The 18652-nt window shown below is 51.8% G+C and overlaps 1 protein-coding gene across 7 annotated transcripts in view; it reads right to left on the bottom strand.

The window, feature by feature from the left end:
- Positions 1 to 12174: 12174 nt before the first annotated feature.
- The window catches only part of PALM (paralemmin), a 50357-nt gene continuing 43879 nt past the window's right edge, over positions 12175 to 18652 (bottom strand). For 2 of the 7 annotated variants that reach the window (XR_014559733.1, XR_014559735.1), the window contains 2 exons: positions 14593 to 17503; positions 12175 to 14506 (listed from right to left, as the gene is read on the bottom strand). Coding sequence is in view for 2 of the 7 variants with exons in the window: in XM_083720634.1 (XP_083576760.1) it covers positions 16938 to 17503 (566 nt within the window). In the remaining 5 variants the exon portion in view is untranslated. Of the gene's footprint in view, positions 17504 to 18652 lie in introns of all 7 variants that reach the window. The other 5 variants (XM_083720634.1, XM_083720635.1, XR_014559734.1 and 2 more) reach the window with 4 other exon arrangements.

The raw sequence follows: 18652 nt of genomic DNA, 5'->3' as shown, positions 1-18652 counted from the left end.
TGGACTTGCAGCTGTCCATGGAGTCACAGGTTAATTCTGTGCCCAGGGCAGCTCCATCTGGTACGCAAGATGAGACCCTATCTGCCTGCGGACTGCCTCGCCAGAGTGGTGCATGCTCTGGTTATCTCCCGCTTGGACTACTGCCATGCGCTCAACGTGGGGCTACCTTTGAAGGTGACTCGGAAACTACAACTAACCCAGAACGCGGCAGCTAGACTGGGGACTGGGAGCGGCTGCCGAGACCACATAACACCGGTCTTAAAAGACCAATATTGGCTCCCAGTACGTTTCCGAGCACAATGGCCTTGAAAGCCCTAAATGGCCCAGGAGACCTGAAGGAGCGTCTCCACCATCATAGTCCACCCCGGACACCTGGGTCCCTTTCCCGAGGGCCTTCTGTCGGCTCCCTCCCTGTGAGAAGCGAGGTTACAGGGAACCAGGCAGAGGGCCTTCTTGGTGGTGGTGCCCTCCCTGTGGAACGCCCTCCCACCAGATGTCAAAGAGAACAACAACTACCAGACTTTTAGAAGATATCTGAAGGCAGCCCTCTTTAGGGAAGCTTTTAATGTTTAATGTATTAGAGTATTTTAATAGTTTTTTTGGAAGCCGCCCAGAGTGGCTGGGGAAGCCCAGCCAGATGGGTGGGGTATAAATAATAAATTATTATTATTATAAACACCCCCCCAGTAATTTAAAAGGCCACATATTGTTGAATTAGTCAGACCACTTTTTTTTAAAGTCTACTTCGCCGAGCTGTGCCGAAGCTAAACTGAGAAAGCTACGTGTACACAGTTTTGGGGGCTGAAATTATGATTTTGGGATTAAATATTCCCCCCTCCTTACCTGCACCTTTGGAAGTCTAGCGTCGTACAAAGAAACCACTGCAGGGGGAGTTTATCTATGCATCCTTGCTCTGGAACGGTGAGGCCGACTTGGGCCTTGGACAGCGCTTCGGAAAACAGGAGAAGCCGCTGGGATTGGGAGCCAAACTGAGGAGGAAGAGGAAGCCGAGAGCGGCTGGGAGTACACCTGAACAGGTAGAAGCTACCTTCTCCGTCAACGCACAGCCAGCCCTCTGGGGTAAGAGGCGGTCTGCGAGGAGGAAGAGATCAGCGGCGGGCTTGGAATGTGAGTTAGAAGCAACCAGGAGTGTCTGCTTTCAGCGCTGCTAAAACCTGAGGGTGTGGAGTGTCCTTCTCAAGAGAGCGAAAGGGACAAGGACTTTGTCATATTGTGACATTTCTCTGCATCGGGTGTGTGTGTGTGTGTGTGTGTGGAATTGCAGACAGCTTCCCCCCACCCTGTTCGATTACATCTGTCATTGTCGTCTTCTTTTTCTTCTTCTTCTTCAAGAATTTTCCGAAATTTTAATGCGCACATTTTTTTGTTACCTTTATCTATTGGACACACCAGGGTCCCTCTCCCGAGGGCCTTCTAGCGGTTCCCTCCCTGCGAGAAGTGAGGTTACAGGGAACCAGGCAGAGGGCCTTCTCGGTGGTGGCGCCCGCCCTGTGGAACGCCCATCATCCAGCCCGGACACTGAGGTCCAGCTCCGAGGGCCTTCTGGCGGTTCCTTCCCTGCTAGAAGCAAGGTTACAGGGAACCAGGCAGAAGGGCTTCTCGGTGGTGGCACCTGCCCTGTGGAACGCCCTCCCATCAGATGCCAAGGAGATAAACAACTCTCTGACTTTTAGAAGACATCTGAAGGCAGCCCTGTTTAGGGAAGCTTTTAATGTTTAAAGTTTTATTCTGTTTTTATATCTACTGGAAGCCGCCCTAAGTGGCTGATGGGAAAATCAGAGAGCCAGTATGGTTTAGGGGTTAGAGAGCGACCTACTGGGAAATCTCCCCTTGGCCCTGAAGCTCACTTGGTGTGACTTTGGGCCCGTCGCTGCCTCTCCGCCTGACCTAGTGAGGTTACAGGGAACCAGGCAGAGGGCCTTCTCGGTGGTGGCGCCCTCCTGCCGGATGTCAAGGAAATAAGCAACTATCTAACTTTTAGAAGACATCTGAAGGCAGCCCCATTTAGGGAAGCTTTTAATGTTTGATGTTTTGTCGTGTTTTTAATATTCTGTTGCGAGCCACCCAGAGCGGCTGGGGAAACCCAGCCAGATGGGCGGGGTATAAATAAGTTGTTGTTGTTGTTGTTACAACAGCTTCCCCAACCGTGGGCTTATCAGTTCACCTGAATGTGTCCATTCTCAGAAGGAAAGGGTCAGGCCTTTCCCTCGCCTCTCTGCACCAGGAGCAAAGCAGAGTTGGGCCATCCACAGTGGGCAGCAGGGCAGACCTGGCCGCTGGGTGACGCAGGGGTGCAGCAGACAGACTCCTTTTGCAGGTGGGGGGATTTAATTCCCCCCCCAGCACATTCTTCCAAGACTCACCTCCGGGATCCACGGCCTCGTTTAATCCCTCGACCCTTTTCCGGAGGGATCCTGCGGTCTCCAGCAGCTTGGCTTTATTTTGGGGGAGGCTGGCCGCGCCGCTCTGGCGCTTTCTAGGATTTGCTGGGAACAAAAGACCCAAACCCTGGGAGCTAAGCATAAGCTGACATAGTTGGCAACCTCAAACAAAAGGAGGGGGGCTCATGGGGTGCTGACCGGGCAAAATGCAGAGACCGGAATATTGCTGACCAGGGCGACTTTGGAGCACCCATGGGTGGGGTGGTCAAGAGGCTCATGCTCTACTGACCGAGCTATCGGTCAGGCTTTGTGGTTTTTCTCCCTCCAGATATACTAAACTGGCAGCGATCTACCCAGTTGTTGAACCTTTTTTGGGGGAGAGACCCAAAGCTATTGACCTGTTGGACATGCCTGGCATACCGTATTTTCCGCTCTATAAGACGCACCAGACCACAAGACGCACCTAGTTTTTGGAGGAGGAAAACAAGAAAAAAAATATTCTGAATCTCAGAAGCCAGAACAACAAGAGGGATCACTGCGCAGCGAAAGCAGCAATCCCTCTTGCTGTTCTGGCTTCTGGGATAGCTGCGCAGCCTGCATTCGCTCCATAAGACGCACACACATTTCCCCTTACTTTTTAGGAGGGGAAAAGTGAGTGTCATAGAGCAAAAAAATACAGTAATTTGATGCCCTCTCCCCCCAGCTCTGACAAGTGAACGATAACGAGACTTTTGTGTTCTGCTTCGTGTTGATCCACATTCAGGAAGCTTAGGAAACAGCTAGAGATAATTGAGCAGAGAGGCTAGGTACTACTGCCCTTTTCTTTGATGGGGTCCCTGCTTCAGGCTGGCGGCTAAACCAGCAACGCTCCTCGCCTGCATTTCTGCTTGCAAGCGGAAAAGTTGCAGTGCATTGAGTTAAAGCTCCACGCGTCCTGCAAGTTGAACCTTCACCTTGGAGTTCAGTGCAGTTTACTCTCAGGGATTGGAGATCGGATAAATTGTGCATGACGTTGACCCTATCCAATGCGGGCATTTGAACTCTCCTATGGGGCATGGCTAGGAACCTTCCTTAATGTGTGGTTGTGTACTCCTAGAGACAGTGACTGTGGACTCCCCTTGGGGACTTGGTTATGAATCCCTTCCTTTCGGAATACCGTATTTTTCGCTCCATAAGACGCACTTTTTTTCTTCCTGAAAAGTAAGGGGAAATGTCTGTGCATCATATGGAGCGAATGCGTGGTCCCTGGAGCCGAATTGCCCAGGGGCAAAAAGCAGATCATGCTCTGGTTTTTTGAAAGAGGGAAGTGGGTGTTGAAACGAAGCTGCTGATCGTTTGCTGATCGGGGAGAGAGATAAGGGACGCCAGAGATAAAGGAGGCTGCCTGGGAGGGGGGAGGTAAAGACAGCAAACTTGCAAAGGGGGGAAACAAGAAGACTAAAGCAATAAGGAGAGAAATTAGAGGAAAAGGAGGAGCAAAAAACTGCTCCAGCTAAGGAAAAGACACTAAGGCAAACAAGAGGGAAGGGAGCAGCTGATTGGCAAGCGATCAGGAGGGAGATAAGGGGGGCAGCAAAATAAGGGACGCTAGTGGAGGCTGCCTGGGAGGGGGGAGGTAAAAGCCCATGGATCCCCAGGATTTTTGCATTGGGTCACCCCAAATTCACCATCAGATCACGTAGCATGTCCATGGCTACAGCCTGCACCAAAAATATTACACACCCACTGTTAGGTGGGGCCGCAATGGTGCAAAAACGTGGTTACAAAGCACGGATCCACATGGATCCTCAGGATTTTTGCATTGGGTCACCCCAAATTCACCACCAGATCACATGTCTGTGGCCACGGCATGAACCACAAAAATCATACATCCACTGTTTCGTTCAGAATTTTTTTTTTTCTTGTTTTCCTCCTCTAAAAACTAGGAGATGTCTTAGGGAGCGAAAAATACGGTATATCCCTTTCTACTGCTGCTTGCTAGCAAACTGTGAAACTTCAAACTCAGGGGCGCGAATCCGTCCTTCCGATCTGTGGCAAAGGATGAGGTGTGTTGGCTAGCCATCAAGCCAGCTTCCCTGCAGAAAGGAGTACCCTTGGTCTCAGATGTGGCCCTCCGGCCCTCGGAACTGTCCCCAGGCCACGCCCCTCTGTAGCCACACCCCCTCCTCAGGCCACACCCCTCGCCAGCCCTGCCTTGTGTGTTCCTTGAGTTCCTGGCTACAATGCACCCTCAAATCCTTGCTTGGGGCTGGAGGGAGGATAGCAAAGGTGTGTATGTAGCAAATTAGCCCAACTCCGCAAAGGGAAGATTGACTGACGTGTGTTGCCCCGCCTACTTTCCCTGTGGCCCCACCCACTGCTAATATGTGGCCCTCCAGGAGCTGTGTGTGGCCCCCCAAGTCCCCTCCCAGACATACTATACCCAGAGTTCCCTGGGAAAGAAGGATTGGCTGTTAAGCCACCCTAGGAACTCTAGTTCTCAGAGCGGGGTCAAGAGCCTCGTAGCTACAGTTCCCAGGGTTCTTTGGGGGAAGCAAGGAGCCTTCGCAGCAGAGAACTCTGGGAAGTGTAGTTCTGCAAGGGGAACAGGGAGCCTCCCAGGAAACTCTAGTTCCCAGGATTCTTCAGGGAAGCTATGAGTCGTCGCAGCAGAGAACTCTGGGAAGTGTAGTTCTGCAAGGGGAACAGGGAGCCTCCCAGGAAACTATACTTCCCAGGATCTTTGGTGGGGAATCCATGGCTGTTTAAAGGGGGTATTGCATTGAAGGGAGAGGCAAGGGTTGCTTGCTTTCTATATGCTCTCTATATCTTGTACCTTGTACCTAAGAAGGATTTTCTCCATTCTCTGTACCTTGGATCTAAGTAAATTTCTAAGCTAATTTGATTTCTGCAAAATATGGTTAGCTAGCAGCTAGCAAGAAATAATCAGACCTGTAAAAAGGGCCCCTCGCTTTCCTATTTTAGGAATGCAAGATAAGAAACACACAAAGAAGACTGTGAGCCAGAAATAACCATCTCGCTTTCTACTTTAGGAATGCAAGATAGCAGAGGAGACAGGACGCTTAGCAAGAATAGGGGCTGTTTAGGGGTTGCTTAGAATATAGATATGCCATTATATATTAGAGAAACAAGTTGAAAACTTTCCAGCCGATTGGGGAGTTTTTCTTAGTGGGCGTTTGGGAGGAAGGAGGGAGCTTCTTCAAGGTATAAGAATGTATGCAAAGGCGTATTTCGCGGCAGCCAGTTTTCCAGAGGTGATTCGGCTGGCTGTCTCTGTGCACAGATAATAAATTCTTTCCTCCAAAGAAGAATCTTTCCTGGTGCTTTCTTTGCTCTCTCTCCGGATCTGGGGACGCGGGCCAACGATTCCCTGGCATGGACTAGGCTCAGCCTACATCTTGGTTCCCTGACCGGGAATCTGCCCCACCCCAGAGGACTGGGGAGAGTCAGGCTCGACCTCAGGTGGACAGCTCTGATCGGCGGTTGCAGGCTCCACGCGCGCCCTGCCAATTTGTGGGGGGAGCCAGCCACACCGCTCCAGAGCAAGGACCCAGGTCGAGGGAGGAAAGAGGACTGGCCAGGGAGGGGAATCTGCAGCAGAAAACGGTAAGCCCAAGGGAAAGGGCTGGGCCCCGGTCGAAGTCTAAGCGCTGCCGGTTATAGGGAAAAGAGGGAGGCCTGATCAGCCTCACCTGGTCGTGTAGTAGAGTACCGCCAGGGTTTTGTGCCCAGAAAAAGCAGCTAAGGGTCTGCTGGGCCCCGGTCGAAGTCTAAGCGCTGCCGGTTATGGTTGGTTGTTGTGCCCAGAAAAAGCAGCTAAGGGTCTGCTGGGCCCCGGTCGAAGTCTAAGCGCTGCCGGTTATGGTTGGTTGTTGTGCCCAGAAAAAGCAGCTAAGGGTCTGCTGGGCCCCGGTCGAAGTCTAAGCGCTGCCGGTTATGGTTGGTTGTTGTGCCCAGAAAAAGCAGCTAAGGGTCTGCTGGGCCCCGGTCGAAGTCTAAGCGCTGCCGGTTATGGTTGGTTGTTGGTTTTAAAAAAAAAAGGGGGGGGGGGAAACAGAGGGGAAAATTATTTTTCTGTGTTTTGTGTATTGCATGCTGAAGTTATTTTGGTGTGTTTTGTGTATTGCATGCTGAAATTATTTTGGTGTGTTTAGTGTGTTACATGTTGAAATTATATTGATGTGTTTTGTATGTTGTATGTGTTTAGTGTGTTACATGTTGAAATTATATTGATGTGTTTTGTATGTTGTATGTTGCATGTCAGATACCCTAGTGACTGAATTGTCAAGTGTGGGCCGGGGCTTAGTGCCCCCCTTGGCCGAGCGATTGTAGGGCTGTAGTGTGTGGAGTGTGAAAGAATTTACAACCTGTTAGGAGCAGGGTATCTGAAAATGGGATCTGGGCAAGCCAATGTAGTCCTCTGGAATGCTTTTTAATCAACTGGAAAGCAGCCACAAAGCATAACTGGCCTTCGGAGGGGAGCTTTGATTTGCAATTAATCAACCCACTGTATCAAAATATCTTGAACGTCCACCCAGACCAGATCCCCTACATTTCTACTTGGAAAACCAATGTAGAAAAGAACCCATCATGGTTGAAAGCCTGCCGGGGCAACGCCCCACAAAGTGCAGTTTGTGCAGTTCGACCGACAGGGAAGTCAGAAAAGCCCCCAGTGATACCAGACCCAGAAGAAGAGGAGGGGGAAGTCATTAAACCACCTCCACCCTATGCTCCACCAACTGCCCCTCCCCTGGACCCAGGTCCCCAGGCCCCGGGAGGAGCTAGCCCCCAGCCTGAACCCCCCAAGGCTGATGAATCAGAAGAGGAAGAAGAGGATGATGAGGAATTTGTAAAGGGATTGGTTGAGTTAGCAAAGAAGGGGAGAGAGTGGACTCAGTATCAGTCTTTGAGATTGCAACAGTATGTACAACCCTATGCAGAAAAAGTGGATGTTAGCCCCCATGTGTTGGCTGCAGCAGGATGCTCCTCAACACAAGGGAAGAAATGGCAGAGGGAATGGATAGAAGCAGCAACCAGGGCAGCCTTCCATAAGTCCCATGAGGCACAGAAAAAGGGTGGGGCCGGAGTAATGCCCCTCAGAAGGGTTTATGACCCACCAGGACCTCCAGGGGCTAATGGAGCAGCAGCAGAACGGACCTACACGGTCCAGCATATACCCTTTTCAAGTGCAGATTGGAATTATCAGATTGTTGATGGCCAGAACACCCTCACTACCTACCGCCAGAATGTGTTAAACGGTATGAGAAGGGCAGCTAGGAAACCCACCAACTTTGTGAAGGTTAGAGAGATAATCAGAGGGAGGAGGAGGCACAAAAGAAAAAGGAGAAGTACCAAGCAAAGAAGTTGATAGTGCTACAGGCTACCGCACCCACCCCTCAGGAAAGAGGAGGTGCCCGGGGAGGAGGGCAAGGCCGTCTGGGGAGGAACCAGTGCGCCATCTGCCGGCAGGAAGGGCACTGGAAAAGAGAATGCCCACAGGCTCACTCAGGTGGAAGAGGACGAGGAGAGCGAATCCCAGGCCCAATCCCCGTGGGACCTGGACAAGAACTGAGACCTTGGACATCGGCAAATACAGGCAGGGGTAGAGGACGTGGACAGGGACCTCCCTGGCACCCTCCAGCCCAAAGACAGCCCGCCGCGATGAGCCTGAGAGAGGAGGAGGAAGAATACTAGGACAGACCGGGCCCAGCTGATTTAGGTTCCCGTGAGCCCATGGTCAAAATACAAACAGGGAACCGAACCATCCCCTTCATGGTTGACACAGGAGCTGCCCACTCTGTTTTGCCAGTACCAGTGTCCAAGCCCACCAAGCAAACAATCAACATAATAGGAGCTACAGGCAAATCACAAAGAGCCCCCTTCTTGCAATCTGTTGCCTGTCGCCTGGGCGGTCAAGTGGTCCAACACAAGTTTTTGTATATACCAGAGTATCCCATCCCATTATTGGGCCGAGACCTGCTATCAAAATTGCAAGCCCAGATTTCCTTCCAACCGACAGGAGAAGTGACAATGACTACAGGGCAAGCAGGAGAGTTTTCCTTAGAGGTACCCATGAGGGAACACTGGCGCTTAATGATGATAAAAGAAGAGGAGGGGATTATTCCAGAAGACCTCCTGCAAGAAGTTAACCCTGGTGTATGGGCAGAAAGCAACCCACCCGGAATGGCAAAGAACATCCCACCTATAATAGTCAAGCCCAAGCTATTCGCCAACCCTGTGGCTGTGAACCAATATCCTATCCCCCAAGTCAACCCACCGTGAAATACCTTGGATTTGATATATCCCATCAGCGACGGACCCTAAGGGAAGAAAGGAAGCAAGCCATCATCCAGATTCCAGAGCCAAAGAATCGCAGGGAACTTCGCGGCTTTTTGGGCTCAGCAGGATTCGGTAGAATATGGACACCAGACTACAGCACAATTGCCAAGCCTCTGCATGAGTCAACCAGAGGAACTGAAAAGGACCCCTTTGTGTGGGGAGAAGAGCAACAGCATGCCTTCAAGGATCTGAAAAAGGCATTGCAGCAAGCACCAGCGCTGGGCATCCCAAATCCTGAGAAGCCTTTCTCCCTATTTGTGGATGAAGACCAGGGAACAGCAAAGGGAGTGCTATACCAAAAATTGGGAAGCTGGCAGCAACCCGTGGCATACCTATCTGAGCGCCTGACGCCTACAGAACAAGGTTTACCGCCATGCATGAGAGCAATAGTGGCAGTAGCCACCCTACTGAACAAAGCAGACAAATTTACCTTTGGCCAAGACACTGTTTGTGTGACCCCGCATGCAGTCCCAGCCCTGCTTGACATGAAGGGTACCTATTTCCTCTCCCAAGCAAAAATGAGAAAGTGCCAGATGCTATTGTTGCACCCGCGTTTGAAGTTCCAGGTTACCACCGCCCTCAACCCAGCTACCCTGTTGCCGGTAGGAGAAGGTGAGGAGCAGATGCACGATTGCATTGAAGTAATGGATGAAGTATATTCCAGCAGACCTGACCTAAAAGATGAGGCAAACCCCCATTGGCCTTCATGGTTTGTAGATGGAAGCAGCTTTGTTGAGACTGGACAGCGGAAAGCAGGCTATGCAGTAGTAGCCCTGGAAGACCAGGTGATCGAAGCAAAGTCACTCCCACCTGGAACATCGGCCCAGCTGGCAGAGTTAACTGCGCTTACCAGAGCCCTGAGCCTGGCAAAGGGACAGAAGATAAACATTTATACAGATTCTAAGTATGCATTCCTGACTTTACATGCCCATGGAGCCTTATGGAAAGAAAGAGGTTTGCTTACCTCCAGAGGAAACCAGGTGGCCCACCCACAAGCCTTATTGAACCTTCTGGATGCTGTATGGGAGCCCGAGGCAGTGGCAGTTATCCATTGTTATGGACACAAGACTGGACCAGGGGAAGTGGCCAGAGGAAACCGATTGGCAGACAGAGTAGCCAAGGAAGCAGCCCAAGAACTGGCCCCCGCCTCGGTTATTGGAGCACTGGTCCCAGAAGAGATTTTAAGCACTACTGACAAGCCAGCTTATACGAAGCAGGAAAGGGATACTGCGGACGCTCAGGAGTTGACACTGTCCAAAGAAGGATGGTACTTTACCCCTGATGACAGGATAAGGATTCCAGAGTCCCTTTCTCGGCAGGTCACTCAGAGATACCATGATTCAACCCACATAGGACCAGATGCTACAACCAAGCAGCTGGAAAAATGCTTCTATATAGCCCACCTCTACCAACTGGCAGCCCAGGTCTCCAGGAAATGCCTGCTGTGTCAAAAGAATAATCCCAGAGCCGGACCACTGGCTCCCCCAGGGATTCAGCACAGTGGAACTGCACCTATGGAAGATCTTGTCGTGGACTTTACTGAATTACCCCGTTGTGGACTGCACCGCTACCTGCTGGTAGCAGTGAGCACCTACACCGGATGATCAAAGCATGGCCCACAAAGACTGAAAAGGCATTTGAAGTAACCAGGTGCCTGCTTAGGGAAATCATCCCTCGCTATGGACTGCCAAGGTCCATAGGATCTGACAATGGACCAGCATTTGTTCATGCAGTCCTACAGGGACTGGCAAAAGCGCTCCAGATCAACTGGAAGCTGCATACTGCTTATAGACCCCAGAGTTCTGCAAAAGTAGAGAGAATGAACAGAACTCTAAAGAATCAGCTGTCCAAGCTGGCACAGGAGACTGGGTCTAATTGGGTGACCATGTTGCCCTTGGCGTTACTCAGGGTCCGCAGTCTCCCGTCAAAACGGACCCATTTGTCGCCTTTTGAAGTTATGTTTGGGAGACCAGTTCCATATGTTAGAATGTTAACTCCATATGCTAGCCAAGATGTGCAATTGAATAACTATGTACAGTCACTCTCCCAAGTTTTCTCTCGTCTCAATAGGTGGACCCAGGCTCGCACCCCATGTGTGTTAACTGAACCGTTCCATCAGTTCGAGCCAGGTGACGAAGTGTGGGTGAAAGACTGGCAGCGAGCCCCCTTACAGCCCTGCTGGAGGGGACCTTACACTGTGCTACTCTCCACACCTACTGCTGTGAAAGTTGCCGGCATCACCCCGTGGGTCCACCATACTCGAGTGAAGAAAGCCATTTCCGACTGGACAGTAACACCAGATCCAGATAACTCCCTTCGGCTGACCATCTCCAGGCGCCCGGTAGACGACCGCCCTGCTGGTATCACTCCGGAGGCTGATACCTCTACGCACGGCTGAAGAATTGGATGGGAGGGGCGCCCGCGGGCAGCGCTCCCAACGTACCTGCTCTACGAACTCACCCACCTGAGAATATCCTACCACAGTATAGGGACAGAGTGAGACTTACAATAATTTGGGAAGGGGATCACCCCATTGGGCATTTGACTCCTCACCAGGCTAGAGTTTTAGCAGCAGTCTCCCTGCTTGATGCAATGTATGCAAAATATGATGGAGAAGATGTCTCGCATGATGGGACCTCGCGTGATTGCTTTCATGAGAGAATATAGACCCCTGCCCCAGAACGAACCTAAGTATTAGGTTGTTCAAAAGAAGAGGAGGGAGTGAAGGGAGAGGCAAGGGTTGCTTGCTTTCTATATGCTCTCTATATCTTGTACCTTGTACCTAAGAAGGATTTTCTCCATTCTCTGTACCTTGGATCTAAGTAAATTTCTAAGCTAATTTGATTTCTGCAAAATATGGTTAGCTAGCAGCTAGCAAGAAATAATCAGACCTGTAAAAAGGGCCCCTCGCTTTCCTATTTTAGGAATGCAAGATAAGAAACACACAAAGAAGACTGTGAGCCAGAAATAACCATCTCGCTTTCTACTTTAGGAATGCAAGATAGCAGAGGAGACAGGACGCTTAGCAAGAATAGGGGCTGTTTAGGGGTTGCTTAGAATATAGATATGCCATTATATATTAGAGAAACAAGTTGAAAACTTTCCAGCCGATTGGGGAGTTTTTCTTAGTGGGCGTTTGGGAGGAAGGAGGGAGCTTCTTCAAGGTATAAGAATGTATGCAAAGGAGTATTTCGCGGCAGCCAGTTTTCCAGAGGTGATTCGGCTGGCTGTCTCTGTGCACAGATAATAAATTCTTTCCTCCAAAGAAGAATCTTTCCTGGTGCTTTCTTTGCTCTCTCTCCGGATCTGGGGACGCGGGCCAACGATTCCCTGGCATGGACTAGGCTCAGCCTACAGCATCAGTGCATCAAACACAGAGGTGTGGGAATTCCCAATTGTTCAGACAGGCAAAGAGAGAGATCCACAGATCTGGTTTCGTCCCCCCAGATGATTCACACCTTTATTATTATTATTATTATTTTGCTCTGTTCAGGCATATTACAAACCAACCGGCGGGGAAACAGCGGCGAGGTTGGTGGCAGGGAGAGGCGGGACGTCGAAACAGCTGGTGGTGGGTGGTCGATAAAGCTGGGGAGAAACAAGGGAAGTGCGAGCTGAGGGGGCTAGATCTGCGACAGAGGACCGGGGGCATGAAGGAGGGCTTGGGGGTGGAGTTGGGACCCCCACGTCTTACACGCTAGATGAGACAGAGGAGCGAGCGAAGGGGGCGGACGCACCAGTTGTGACAACTCCGGAGAACCTGGTGTTAAGGTAAAGGGACCCCTGGCCCTTAGGTCCAGTCGTGGCCGACTCTGGGGTTGCAGCGTTCATCTCGCTTTACTGGCCAAGGGAGCCAGCATACAGCTTCCGGGTCATGTGGCCAGCAGGACTAAGCTGCTTTTGGCGAACCAGAGCAGCGCACGGAAACGCCATTTACCTTCCCGCCACAGTGGTACCTATTTATCTACTTGCGCTGGCGTACTTTTGAACTGCTAGGTTGGCAGGAGCAGGGACCGAGCAACGGGAGCTCACCCCATTGTGGGGATTTGAACCGCCGACCTTCTGATTGGCAAGCCCAAGGCTCTGTGGTTTAACCCACAGCGCCAGCCGCGTTAGTGCCCTTACTAAAAATCCAGGCTGCCTGACCGTTCCCTCGCATGGTCTTCAAATAAGTCCAGGTTCTCGCCACGTATATTTCTCCAAATCGCAGCCATTTGGCTGTTCCGGAGTGGCACTGAGGACAGGAGAAGAGGTCGGCTGGCCGGTGGCATGGCGTAGACGTCCAGCTGTCCTGGTCTCCTCCGCGATAAGGGTGGCTAAGGGCGGGGGACAGCGGGGACGATGCCCCACGTCCAGCAAGGACACGGCGTTGGCGTTAAATGTCTGGCGCCTGTTTGAGAAGGCAGGTCTCCTCCACCTGCTCCAGCCCTAAAAGCCAGGCTTGGGGAGGGCAAAAGTTCTAAGAGGGGGTCAACTTCTTGGTCTGGGACGTTTGGGGAGGTCTTGGCACCTGCCTCCCCAATGTTGTTTCGGAAGTTATTTTGGGGTTGCAAAACTCTCCCCTTCTGCCCCCCATTTTTCAGCTCCCCATAACGAAATGGGGGAATGTGTGGGCCTGCTCGCCTCTGCCTGGTGGCAGGGATCCAGACTCCATTGACCCAAGGCATAGCTGTCAACTTCCCCCTTTTCTTGTGAGGAATCCTATTCGGAATAAGGGAATTTCCCTTAAAAAGGGGAAAACTTGACAAGGGATCCCAAGGGATTCCCGGAATCTTAACTCCCTGACTTCCAAGCATCTCCTACCACCCACCAATTTATTCTTTTATCGCGCAGTAAATGCAACAACCCCACACCGGTTTATAAGCTTGGCATTGTCCTAACTTCCGAGCGCAATCCTGCAAGCATCTTAGGGCCCAATTACCGTAGTTATCTCGGCTCAAATTTTCCTCCTCGATATTTTCAATCGGCACTGGTTTTTGGGAAACCGCCTTTTCCCTCGCCAGTCTCCCCACCCCGAAAAAACTGGCTTGGTCTGTGGAAATTTGAGAGGCAACCCCTGTCAAGACAACATCGTTTTCCAACCCCAGAGAGGGAGGAACGGAAGGGAGAGACACCGCCCCACTTCTTGTTCCCATTTTGGAGCCGCCATGTTGGGAGCAGTGATATAACAGATGTGAGGAGTTGTGTCTAAATGGACCTACATCCCCTCCAATCTTTCTCCAGTGAAAATAGGGACGTTCTATTTCACAATAAAAATGATGTTGATGGTGATGATTTTATCATTCGTACCCCGCCCATCTGACCCTGGGCAGCTTGCAACTTATATAAAAACATAATAAAACATACAACATCGGACGTCCCTATTTTCATGGGAGAAACGTTGGAGGGGACGGAATAGGACGTCCCTATTTTCAGGGGAGAAACATTGGAGGGGATGGAATAGGACGTCCCTATTTTCAGGGGAGAAACGTTGGAGGGGATGGAATAGGATGTCCCTATTTTCAGGGGAGAAACGTTGGAGGGGATGGAATAGGACGTCCCTATTTTCAGGGGAGAAACGTTGGAGGGGATGGAATAGGATGTCCCTATTTTCACAGGAGAAACGTTGGAGGGGATGGAATGGGACGTCCCTATTTTCAGGGGAGAAACGTTGGAGGGGATGGAATAGGATGTCCCTATTTTCACAGGAGAAACGTTGGAGGGGATGGAATAGGACGTCCCTATTTTCAGGGGAGAAACGTTGGAGGGGATGGAATAGGATGTCCCTATTTTCACGGGAGAAACTTTGGAGGGGATGGTATAGGACGTCCCTATTTTCAGGGGAGAAACGTTGAAGGGGATGGAATAGGACGCCCCTATTTTCAGGGGAGAAACATTGGGGGACATGAGATGAGCAGGCTGGGGATCCCTCAAGGCACTTCCTTATGCCAGCTTGGACCAAGGGGGTCAACAGAGGGTGGCCTTCCACGCATCACAAATGGGGCACAGAAAGGAGACGCAGGTTGGGATGAACTTTGCGGATGCAACTTCAGGTACAGCTGCTAGCGCTTAATACGTCTCTGCATAGCTGGGGAGGCAGAAGCGGATGTGGGCACAGCGGCCACCGCTGGCCGTTGGGACAGGTGGCGGCGGGAGGCTGGGAGCCTTCCAGTATGTTGAGCCAGGGCTTGTGACGGGCATAAGAGCAGGAGGAGGCAGCTGATGGGCAGAGTAAGCCATTGACTGACGAGGGGAAACACTGGTCCAAACAGATATACACTGACCGACATAAATCTGGTGCAAATTTGTCTGGCGCGTACCTTTCAGAGCACCCAGCGATACCCCTGTTAGGCGGGCCTTCCCGTGATTGCAAAGAGGGCGGTTGATCACCCCGTAGGGTGAGCCGTAGTTGCTTGCGTAAAAGCACCCCAGGGGAGGGCAGGGACCCTGTTCTGGAGGCCCGTGAAACCCAAGCAACACGCCCTAAGCCCTGGCAGCTTTGGCACTTCAAATTTGGCAAGGGGGGGGGCGGGTGGGCAGCGGAATGACAAGCCCCTTGGACCAGCAAAAGTTTGCAGTAGGCTCCGCTTCCCATCAGCCTCAGAGGTGGCCCAATGGTCAGAGGTGCTGGGAATCTCCAGAAGCCCACCCCCTAATCTAAATCCTTTCTGTCCCTGCTCCTCAGCCAGCTCACCTGCTCTGTCTACACCTGACTGGCCTCCCCAGCCTAGCTAGAACCGCCCAGCTGCCTCACCTCCTTGTCTGAGCCTTCTGCAGCCATGCTGATCATTGGGACGGATCAGGCCCTCCCAGCTAGCGCTCTCGGCTTCGCTTGCCGGCCCTCACCTAAGCGAGTAAGTATCTTTTGCCAGCAGTGGTCGCCAGGGCAATTTGGGTCTGTGAGGCAGGAGGATGTCAGCAGGTGGCACCAGAGGAGCCAACTCACAGGATCATAGAGTTGGAAATGACCCCAGAAGGTCCTCTCGTCCAAACCCCACCCACGAAATAGAGGAATCTCAGCTAAAGCATTCGTGCCAGGTGGCCACCCGACCTCCTAGTTTCTCAACAAGGGGCAACACTGAGAATGAGAGGAAATTAGCAGTCAGGGTCACCACCTGAGGGTCTGGTTGCAGTGAGAAGGTGGGCTGAGGACCCACCAAACATGACCGGTCGGTGCCCCTGTTTTGCTCAAACCAACCAGCCTCTCCTGTATTTTCCTCCCGACCAGGTTTCGGTTCGGAACCGCCGGTCAGTCCTACAATTTTTACAAGCCAGAGAGGTAACCGTCGAAGAATTAAGGAGGGAAAACGAAGCCACGTCAACACTGACGGTCTCAGAGCTGTCAAGGTCCGACCATCGCAATCTCCCCAAAACTTCTTCCGGGACTCGCACGACGCTTTCCCACGAAGCTGCGGAGAACGGGATTGTCTCGCCGACGGAGCAGATCGCCAAGCCCAGTGTCCAGACGTTTCCTCTCAGACCACAGCTGATTCCCGTCACCCTGGTTTCCCTCCCCCCCAAACACCGTCTTTTAAAACATCAGCAGGGCAGGGTGTGTGTGTGCGAAACTGGGTTTTACCGGCCCGGATTCTTTTGTCGGCATGAGAACCTGGCCAGTGACGTTCTCGGAGATCCCAGAAAGCGATCTCTGAAGGTTGGCAGATTTGCAAAGGTCCCCAGAAGCACGAGAACAAAGAGTCTCCTTAATCGATGTTAAATTTCCTTCTGCGGAAAGAAAGTCCGTTGACGGAAAACGTGCCGGTTTGTTCCGAAGTGGCGGAAATCCCAAAACGCACCCATTCCCTTTCTTTCATATTCGGTTGAGCGTGAGTCCAAGAAACTTTGGCCACAGCGTTTTAAGGTTTCCCGACTGATTCTGCTTCAGAGCAGGGGTGTGGGGCAGAGGACGCCGCCGTCTAATAAATATATTTCGCATCTGTTCCGTTTATGAAAAAGCGAATCGAGATGAAATGGGACGTAGCAGGGCCATTGCTGGGCCGCCACCAACTCTTGCATTAGAATATTTCCCCAGTCACTTAAAGGGAACAGAAAAACAAAACCTCTGGGAGCGGTGGGAACTGCATGTCTTGTTAATTAAAAATTAAAAAAACCAACCACATTAAACCTAGGAGTTTGTGGAAGAGGTGGGAATTATGGGGGGAGAGGGAGGGGAGAGAAGGCAGTCCTGATTGGCTGTAGAGTCGAGGGGGGGGCGCCTTACATCACCGAACAACATTTGCAGCGCTGTTTCTTGGCGTCGAGATCTTGCTCTGCGTCTTTGGGGTCGGTGCTGTTGGCCGCTGGTGGCTCCCCGGCTTGGTTCTCCACCTTCTGGGGGACAGCCGTCGCCACCGCGCTGCCGTTCGGAGGGGCGTGATCCTTCCCTGCTGCCGACGCTGCCTTGTTCTCGGCGTCCTCGATCACCACCAGCTCCGCCCGGATGGTGCCTTCGAGACCCAAGACCTTCTTGGTTTCGTCCTCGTCCTCCACGTTCTGGTAGCCCATGAAGATCATGGTGACCGGCTTTTCCTCGCTGGGTTCGGGGCCTTGGCCAGCCGGCATCAACTTGGGGGTTTCCACCGGTTTTGCCTGGACACCAGTGATCTCCTTCCTCGGGGTGGCCTTCTGGCTTGGCGGGTTGCTACGGGGTTCCTTGGCCGCCTCCGAGGCTTCGCTCAGGGTCACCTCGTCAGCCTTGTGGATGAGCTCGTCCACTTCGGAGGAGCTGAGCTGCTGTAAGCCGTTCTCCAGCGCCCCATCTTCGACGCGGACCGCGTGCACCACTGCAAGAAAGGAGACAAAGAGAAAAAGCCTTGAGCCCCGACATGGAACCATGCTCAGTGGTTAAGAGTGTTTCATCGGCGGGCAGAACAACTCAGGTTCAATCCCTGCCCGTGGACTGTCTGACCAGAGTGGTGCATGCTCTGGTTATCTCCTGCTTGGACTACTGCCACGCGCTCTCTGTGGGGCTGCCTTTGAAGGTGACCCAGAAACTACAACTAATCCAGAATGCGGCAGCCAGACTGGGAACTGGGAGTGGAGTCCACATAACACCGGTCCTATATTGGCTCCCAGGACGTTTCTGAGCACAATTCAAAGTGTTGGTGCTGACCTTTAAAGCCCTAAACAGCCCAGTGGAAATGAAGGAGTGTCTCCACCCTGGACACCGGGGTCCCTCTCCCGAGGGCCTTCTGGCGGTTCCCCCCCTGCGAGAAGCGAAGTTACAGGGAACCAGGCAGAGGGCCTTCTTGGTGGTGGCACCCGCCGCATGGAACGCCCTCCTGCCAGATGTCAATGAGATAAACAACTACTTGACCTTTAGATAACATCTGAAGGCAGCCCTGTTTAGGGAAGCTTCTAATATTTGATGAATCGTATTTTCATATTCTGCTGAAAGCCGCCCAGCATGGCTGGGGAGACCCAGCCAGGTGGGCGGGGTATAAATATCATTATTGTTATTATTGCCTCTGCAAGGACCATCAGAAGTTGCGATCTTTCCCTCACTTACCTTGTAGTAAACCCATTGACTTCTCTGGATTCAAAAGAACCGTAGAATCGTAGATTGGCAGGGACACCCAGCGGTCATCTAGACCAACCCCCTTTGCAATGCAGGAATCTCAACTAAAGCATCCATACATTGACAAGCTCCAACTCCCAGCGGCCAGCATGGCCAATGGTCACAGACGATGGGAGCCAGAGCCTTGCAACATCCAGAGGCTCACAGTATCCCCATTTCTGTGTTACTTCCTGCCCGATAGATATTCAAGAAGGCCTCTGTTTAAAAGAGAACCTGCAGAAATCCTTGGGGGTTTTTACGCAGCGCCCCGTGGCATGATAGGAGCAGACATCTGCTCAAGCTAGGGGAACCTATTTATTTCATTTCATTTCAAATAGTTTCTACGCTGCGTTGCATTACGGGGTTGGAAAGGAGG

Source organism: Podarcis gaigeae (assembly GCF_964106915.1).
Source record: "Podarcis gaigeae genome assembly, chromosome: 18".
Classification (NCBI taxonomy): domain Eukaryota; kingdom Metazoa; phylum Chordata; class Lepidosauria; order Squamata; family Lacertidae; genus Podarcis; species Podarcis gaigeae.
This window is presented reverse-complemented; position numbering and strand designations above follow the sequence as displayed.